Source organism: Rattus norvegicus, chromosome 8 (genome assembly GCF_021556685.1).
Source record: "Rattus norvegicus strain SHRSP/BbbUtx chromosome 8, alternate assembly SHRSP_T2T, whole genome shotgun sequence".
In the NCBI taxonomy this organism is placed as follows: Eukaryota; Metazoa; Chordata; class Mammalia; order Rodentia; family Muridae; genus Rattus; species Rattus norvegicus.
In genome coordinates this window covers 29,931,165-29,939,334 of record NC_141541.1, presented here as the reverse complement: position 1 = coordinate 29,939,334, position 8,170 = coordinate 29,931,165, and the positions used below count along the sequence as shown (strand labels likewise).

General features: G+C 43.3%; 1 protein-coding gene across 3 annotated transcripts; it reads left to right on the top strand.

Moving 5' to 3' along the window:
• The first annotated feature begins 332 nt into the window (after positions 1-332).
• On the top strand, positions 333-7,937 carry Tpi1l1 (triosephosphate isomerase 1 like 1). Of its 3 annotated transcripts, none has more exon segments than NM_001436542.1 (4): positions 333-482; positions 1,265-1,317; positions 3,589-3,638; positions 6,631-7,937. In NM_001436542.1, coding segments are annotated over 2 exon segments (762 nt in total). In that variant the 5' UTR covers positions 333-482; positions 1,265-1,317; positions 3,589-3,612; the 3' UTR covers positions 7,367-7,937.
• The last annotated feature ends 233 nt before the right edge of the window (positions 7,938-8,170 follow it).

Below are 8,170 nucleotides of genomic sequence, written 5' to 3'. Positions count from 1 at the left end.
CTGTGTAGCTGAGGTTTAAGAGCACAACTTTGTGGTCCAGCAGTGTTCTTGCTGGTGTGAGGGTTTGCCTCAAAACAGGGCTTCTGATGTTTCCTGCTGCGATGAATCGTGTAAATGAAGGGCTAGGGTGTGGTGGGAGCTTCTCACGACATCTGTCCTGCCTTCTTCTCACATTTATGCATCCTTCCTGCCAGAGATTTGGCGGCGGGGGTGGGGGTGGGGGTGGGGGTAGAGATTTGGAGGGGCAGGGTTATTTTTAATAGTTTAGCAAAACATTCTCTCTGGAAATGTAAATAAAATTGATTTTTAGCGAGTGCATAGTTTGTCAGGACACACTCAGTAGACGCCTTCAGCACACAAGACAAGGTCTCTCGGCAGACTGCAGCCTCTTCACTCTGGTCCACAGCACTGGTCCTCTCACCTCTGTGCTTTAGAATCCAGAAGATTCCAGATGCCAGTGGGGCACATTCAACTTGAACAAGGTGGGTGAACAAGGTGGGTTGGGGATTTAGCTCAGTGGTAGAGCGCTAAGGCCCTGGGTTCGGTACTCGTCTCCAAAAAAAAAACAAAAAACAAAAAAAAAAAAAAACAAAAAAAAACAAAAAACAAAAAAAAAAACATGGCAAAGTTCTCAGGGGTTTTTTTTGTTTTGTGTTTTGTTTTTTGTTTTTTGTTTTTGTTTTGCTATGAAAGTGGTTTTCTTTAACTAGCAGGAATTCTACGTAGTTATAATGTTCAACTTCTCTGAATGGAAAGCCGAGTTAAAAAGCTTTACATCCTTCAAAAGCAGTACAATCTTTAATAAAAATTACCCCAGTTATATTTACAACCACCAGGGTTAAATATAGGAATATGTTTTGTGGGAAACCACCAAACTGGCTTTCAAAGTGGCTGTTTTCACTCACAGCAGCCACCTGCTGTCACTCCGTGTGTCTCTAGCTGCTGCCGGGAGTCTGAGTTTTAGCCATTCTAATAGACACGCAGTGGTATCTCATTATTGCTTCCCTTTGCACTTCCCTGATGGTTCTGACGGGGAACATCTTTTGTGTGCTTCCTTGCATCTGAATGTCTTCTCTGGTGAGTTCTTCAAGTCTCAGGACTGTTTTTCCAGCAGTTGTTCGACTCCTAACATCCTTTTTAATTTTTCTGCCTTTTATCTTTCCCTTGGGGGAGGACATTGACCTCAGGGCCTCCTGCTCCTCAGGTAAGCATTCTACCACTGAGCTACATCCCCACCTTTCGCTTCTTTCTTATTCTATTTTAGGAATTTAAGTAAAGAATTGTAGAAGTAGAAGGTATTTCTACTACATTAAGAAGGTAAGCACTTTTTTTTTCTTTTTTCTTTTTTTCGGAGCTGGGGACCGAACCCAGGGCCTTGCGCTTGCTAGGCAAGTGCTCTACCGCTGAGCTAAATCCCCAACCCCGAAGGTAAGCACTTTTAAGAGATATATTGCAGCAATTACAATTTAAATTTTCAATTTGACATTGAATAATAATAATTATTATTATTATTATTATTTTCCATAGGAAAAATTTAAAGCTATGAAAAACTTCTGATAATTCTACAACAGGTTTAACATCTAACTAGGGCTCGGAGTGTTGGATTGATGATGGTGCTTATGTTTTCAAATCTCATGCTAGGTGATACCAGCGGGTATGGTGGTTAGGGATATGTACAGACTTAGCCCTGTGTGGTTGTTTTGCAGCTGGATGACCATGGGCAGATTGTTCAGCCTTTGTGGTTTTCAACTCTTTAACCTGGAAGAATGGCAAGGATTACTTACTGGACTGGAGGGAACTCCCAAATTTACCTTCTGGATCCCTAACTCCCAGCATGGCTGTAGTTGGATGTGGTACTGTAAGGTTTAGTGAGTCACTAAGAGTAATGGTAGACACATATGAGAAGGGTTCAGAGAGCTCTCCCTAAGAAGCACAAAGCTTGGGCCAGGTGAGCCCACAGACACAATGTGGGCATCTAGTGCCCAACCCTTTCGCCACCTTAATTTTAGGCAAAGAACTGTGAGAAAGCAGTGTGTAGAGGAAGCCATCTTAATATCAACGTTGTAGGGTTGTTTCTCTGTAGTGTTGTTTGTCCCCTAAAGGCTCATGTGTGGGAAAGTTCCCATCATGTGGAGAAACCCTGAGAGAAGCACTCCAATGGAAAAAGCCATTAAAGGCATGGTCTTGAAGGGACTACTAGGGCTGGAGAGATGGCTCAGTGGTTAGGAGCACTGACTGCTCTTCCAGAGGTCCTGAGTTCAATTTCCAGCAACCACATGGTGGCTCACAACCATCTGCAGTGGGATCTGATGCCCTCTTCTGGTGTGTCTGAAGACAGTTACAGTGTACTTACAGATAATAAATTTTTTAAAAAAATTTTAAAAAAAGAAGGGACTACTGAATTTTCCTTCTTTTCTTTCCTCTTTCCCTCCCTCTCTCCTCTTCCTCTTCTTCCTATTTCTTCCCCTTTTCCCCAGCCTCTCTCCACCCTCTCCTGACCAACACCATGAATGAATGAATGGCTTTGCTGCACCAGGCTCTACCCACAATGACATTTTACTTTACTCAAGACCGAAAGCAACAGAGCCAGCCATCCACAAACTAGCATACCTCTGCACAGAGGGCTGAAAAAGTCCCTTTGATTTAAAATGTATTTTCTGTGATATTTGTCAAATGGAATTCTTTCTCTCGCTCTCTCTCTCTCATACACACACATACACACCACATACACCATACACACACACACACAAGCACCAAACATACACCATACACATACCACATATATATATATGCACACCACATTCACACATAGATACACAATATACTCACCACACATACACACAGACTCACTCACCACACAGATACACAGATACACTCACATACACACATACAGAGACACACATAGACACACACCACACACACACCACATATGTATATAACACACATACCACATACACGTATACACACACAGAGACACAGACACACACACACACACACACAGTTTTATAGTCACATGGTGCCAGCACTAGAAAGTTTCTATAGAAGTGTTACCTGGCATTGTTAGCCTCAGATCTATGGCCCTGTGGTTACCCAGTGTGCTACACATTAACTGGACACAAAATAACTGAATCTTAACAAACATGTGAGAAACTAATTGTAAATTAGTTACATTGGGAGACATTTTCATTTAAAGTCCAGCCAGTCAGACAAAAGCAAATATGCCAACCTAATTTAGGGCCCACATACCATGGCTTTTTTCCCTCTTCCATCACTTGTCAAATGTTTGCATTTATGTTAGTTTAAGAAAAGAAGGCTTCCTCCTTCCTTTTCCCTAAGAAAAACCCAAACCAATAACATGTAAGTTGTAAGGGGTCTTGAGGGAAAGAGAAAACAGAACAGGAAATGTCTTTACAGATAAAGGAAGCCCATAAAACAGATGGTACTTGTAATTGTAGGAATTCCCAGCATAAATGGCAAGGAGTTAATCTCCAATTTTAAAAGAGTAGATGCCAGGAAGTATAAATGTTGATCTTTAAACAACTTTAATATGTTTGACATTTGATTTCTCTTAATGTATTCAACTTACAGATACCTGGATCCTTTAACCTTCCGATGACTATTATGGAACTTAATTCAAGGTGGGAAGATAATTTCTATGATGGTTATAGAACTATGGAAAAATCAAATGCCGTCAATAAAGCTTGAAATTTGTACTTTATTTTTAATGCATTTGTTTATTCATGTGGAAAAATGGATGCATACAAACTTACTCAGGGTAGACCAGAGGTAAAAATGCCTTTTGCAGGAGGCAATGTCCAGGAAGGGAAGCTTAGTGACTAAATCTTCAGGGTCCATCTAGATATCTCATTAGCATGGAGAACTCTGGGCTGTGTGCTATGTGACCAGTTGCCATGGTCCTCTTAGTGGGGTGTGGTGGTCACACACTCCAGGACAGGAATCAGGTCGGGAGCAGATTCAAACACCTACTGTCCTCAATTATGGGAATTACTAGGGTTCCTTAATCTGCTTGACCTCACCAGTTTTTCTGTCTGGTGATACAGTTCCACTAGCCCCACAGCCTTCAATAAAGCTTGAAATATGTATTTTATTCTCAATGTATTTCCTTATAGGGGTAGAAAAAGATTAGGAAGTTGAAGAAAAAGTAGAAGAAACATAAAAACAGAGCAAAGAGAAAGGAGAAGAAGCAAGAAAGGAGAAGAGAATGGAAATGGGGAATTTTTAAAAACCATAAAAACAAAACAGTTGTGTAGGTCTTGCCATGTTTGTTAGGAAGGTCCTCTAGGGACAGTGGAACCCTTTTCCATCCCCTTGGAATGTTGATGGGCTCATCAGCTGGGTTCACTTTCCTTTTGCCCAGACCCAGGGGAGAACAGCCATTAGCCAGTGTTATGGGCATCATAGCCAAACAGGTGAGGAGATGCAGTGCACCGTCTAACTTTATCAGCAGGATTTTCACTGATGAATGATAGTCCCGTTTCCTCCTTCCTTGAGTATATGGGTGAAGAAGGCCAAAGGAACTGGGGTTCAATTCCATTTGCCATTTGCTACCCTACAAGAAGCTCTTCTGACAGAGTTTACCTGGGGGGTTCAGATTGCACATATGGAGCATAAGACAGACTGACAGAGACATATGCCCAGTTGTTTTTTCCATTCTTCTTGAGGGTCTCCTTGGGAAGAATATACCCTTGTAGATTTTTGTACTGTAATATTCAATAAGCAATGTTTAAATTAAATCAAGGGCTGAGGAAACAGCTCAGTCCTAAAGTATTTATCTCAAGGACCTGAGTTTGATCCCCAAAACTCCAGCAAAATGTCAGGTGCCGTGTGCCATTCCTCACATGTGGATCCCAGTTGTGAGTATCTAATTGTGTGTGCTCAACTTGTACCTTCAGAAGCTAGGAATACAGAAAGAAGTCATGAGAGGGATAACTTAAGAAGGGGGATAGGATGATGTACATAATGTGAAAGCAGACAGAGGAAGCTGGAGTGAAAGAGTTTAAGCAGGGGAGGGAAGAGAGGGTGGGGAAATGAAGGGGCAAAAAAAGAGGATAAATTGAACAGAAGATGAATGAAATAGTCATGTGGAACTGTACTCATTTGTAATCCAGTTAAAATATATAATAATAACTTTGAATGGAGATACCATGCAAAGGTGTATAAACTGCTTCTAGAAGCTATAGGTTATTAAACAAAAATCTTGATGACAGGCATGGGTATCTCCTCATAAGTTGTTGGTCAGGGAGGTTGCAGAGCCCGCCAAATAATATAGGCTCCTGCTATTCCTCTTGGTTTCCCCCTATAACTAAACAACAAGACACCATTACTGAAAATAGCACATGCCGTAATTGTAAGATATGAAGGAGTCAAACTGTAACTGCGCTGATGATTTCCTTCTTACTGGCTAGCTTTCATAGTGCCAGGTGGTGCTATGTAGGTTCACTGGAGAGAAAAGGCAGCAACGATCTTACTAAGCTGTAAATCCTTTGAACTACAATACCAACCTGCAAGAGGAAAGATGTGAACATTTGTGTAATAGTGGCAGGGGTGCTATGGGAGTAACCAGTCACTCTCTAAAAGGTCCATTCCACATGGAAATTCATGCCTTGTACTATAAACTCAGTTAAATACTCATTATTGAGAAGGTCATAGGCCCTAAGTAAGAACTTACTAGTATTGTTTAGCTAAATTGTCATAGTGTCAAATTATTTGGTAAATAGTTATGCTTATAACTACAGAAAAATGCTAATGCCAGCCTTGTTTAATTGATTTAATTGATAAACCAAGAAAATGTCCTAAAGACTTGCCTACAGGTCAATCTAATGGAGATATCTTCTCTACTGAAGTCCCTTCTTCTGGATTACTTTCTCATATGTCAAGTTGATAAACGAACAAACAAACAAACCCCCCAAAACCCAAAACCAAACAAAAACCAAAACAAACAAACAGCCCTGGCCAGCACACAGCCATAGTCAGAGAAGTCTCTTTTTCCATTGATCAGTGGTAAATCCAGAAGCTCTAGGTACTGAGTGTAAGTGGCAGTTGAGTGCTCAGGTGTAAAGAAGGCATTTACACCATACTCTCTAGGGCTCAGGGGTGATGACAGAAGAGAGGATGGAAAGAGTGTTAAGAACCCGAATCCAGGGAGCAAGGCTGTAAGATGCCATCTTTTGGGCAGGATACAGCCGCTGCCACCACGAACTCACAATACCTACAGTTGCCTACACTGTGTCTTCACAACAATGGGCCTGTCAACATTCCAGCTTGAATGGGGTAAGGACTCAGGATGCCACTGGCTACTGATGGCTTCTGGAAGAGGGGAAATCATTGACTTTGGTTATAGACCCATTGTGATCTCATTTCAAATCCTGGTTAAACACAGTGGGTCACAAAGAGAAGCAAAACAAAACGCCATCAATTAGAGAAAGAGATTGGTAGAAAGAGAGGATGTTGATAGGGATGGAGGGGAGACAAGAAAGGCTGGGTGGGGGAGTGAGAGTATTCAGAATACATTATATGCACACGTAATATTGTCAAAGAACAAACCTTAAAAAAACACCCGAGTGGTACGGACCTTCAGAGAGTTGATCCTTGTGCAATGGCGCCTTCCAGGAAGTTCTTCGTCGGGGGCAACTGGAAGATGAACGGGAAGAAGAAATGCCTGGGAGAACTCATCTGCACCCTGAACGCAGCCAAGATGCCGGCAGACACCGAGGTGGTTTGTGCACCGCCAACCGCCTACATCGACTTCGCCAGGCAGAAGCTGGATCCCAAAATTGCTGTGGCTGCACAGAACTGCTACAAAGTGACCAATGGGGCTTTCACTGGGGAAATCAGCCCTGGCATGATCAAAGACTTAGGAGCTACCTGGGTGGTGCTGGGACACTCGGAAAGAAGACACGTCTTTGGGGAATCAGACGAGTTGATTGGGCAGAAAGTGAACCATGCCCTATCCGAGGGACTCGGAGTGATCGCCTGCATTGGGGAGAAGTTAGACGAAAGGGAAGCTGGCATCACTGAGAAGGTTGTTTTTGAGCAAACCAAGGCCATCGCAGATAATGTGAAGGACTGGTCCAAGGTGGTCCTGGCCTATGAACCGGTATGGGCCATTGGGACTGGCAAGACTGCAACCCCTCAACAGGCCCAGGAAGTACACGAGAAGCTCCGGGGATGGCTGAAGTGCAACGTCTCTGAGGAGGTGGCTCAGTGCACTCGGATCATTTATGGAGGTTCTGTGACTGGAGCGACTTGCAAAGAGCTGGCAAGCCAGCCTGATGTGGATGGCTTCCTCGTGGGCGGTGCATCTCTCAAGCCTGAATTCGTGGACATTATCAATGCCAAACAATGAGCACTGCTCATCCCCCTACCTTCCTGCGTAGCCTGGACCAGGTTGCCCAGAAGTTTAGTAACTGCTCCCGCCAGTCACATGCTTCTGATGACATCATCAACTCCATCCTGTGACCTATTCCATACTGTACCTTCCTGAGCCTCTTACCTCCCCATAATAGTTGGGACCAGGCCAATCCCTTTACCACTTACAATGGGTAAAATCAAATATGTCACCAAGATGGCTTCCTGAGGAGGGGAAGGAGTAGAACTGGCTGTCCCTTTGGGCCCTAATGGGTGAAAACGGCCTTCCATTGGTTTGGGATGGAAACTCATGGCTGGACCACAGGAAGTAGGCTTCTTGTCACTTTGGCCTGTCACTTAGATGGCCTTGGCTCTAGCTTCACTCCCAAGCCCTACTGGATGTGTGATGCAGAGATTCAGAGTCTTCAGGTCTGAATTTCAGTGTACATTAAGGCCAAGATCCTCTTACTCTTAGAGGCCTGGGATATCCCCTCCCCCGCAGTGCCAAAGCCCTTGTATTGTGTTTGTGAACCATCCTACGTATAAGGGAAATAAACACCTGGGCCTAAGCATATGGTTTGTCATAATTTAAGACAGTGTGGGGGCTCTAGCCTCGGGGTGGGGGGCAAGTGGAATGTAAAAAGAACCAATAATGAAACACGTTCTGTGACAATTAAAAAAAAAAAAAAAAGCACCCAAGTGCAGTTGTATGTAATAGTAATCCCAGCACCGAGGTGGAAGGAACAGAAGATCCCCAAGTTTCTCTGGCCAGCCAGCCTACCCTATTTTGTGAACCCCAGGT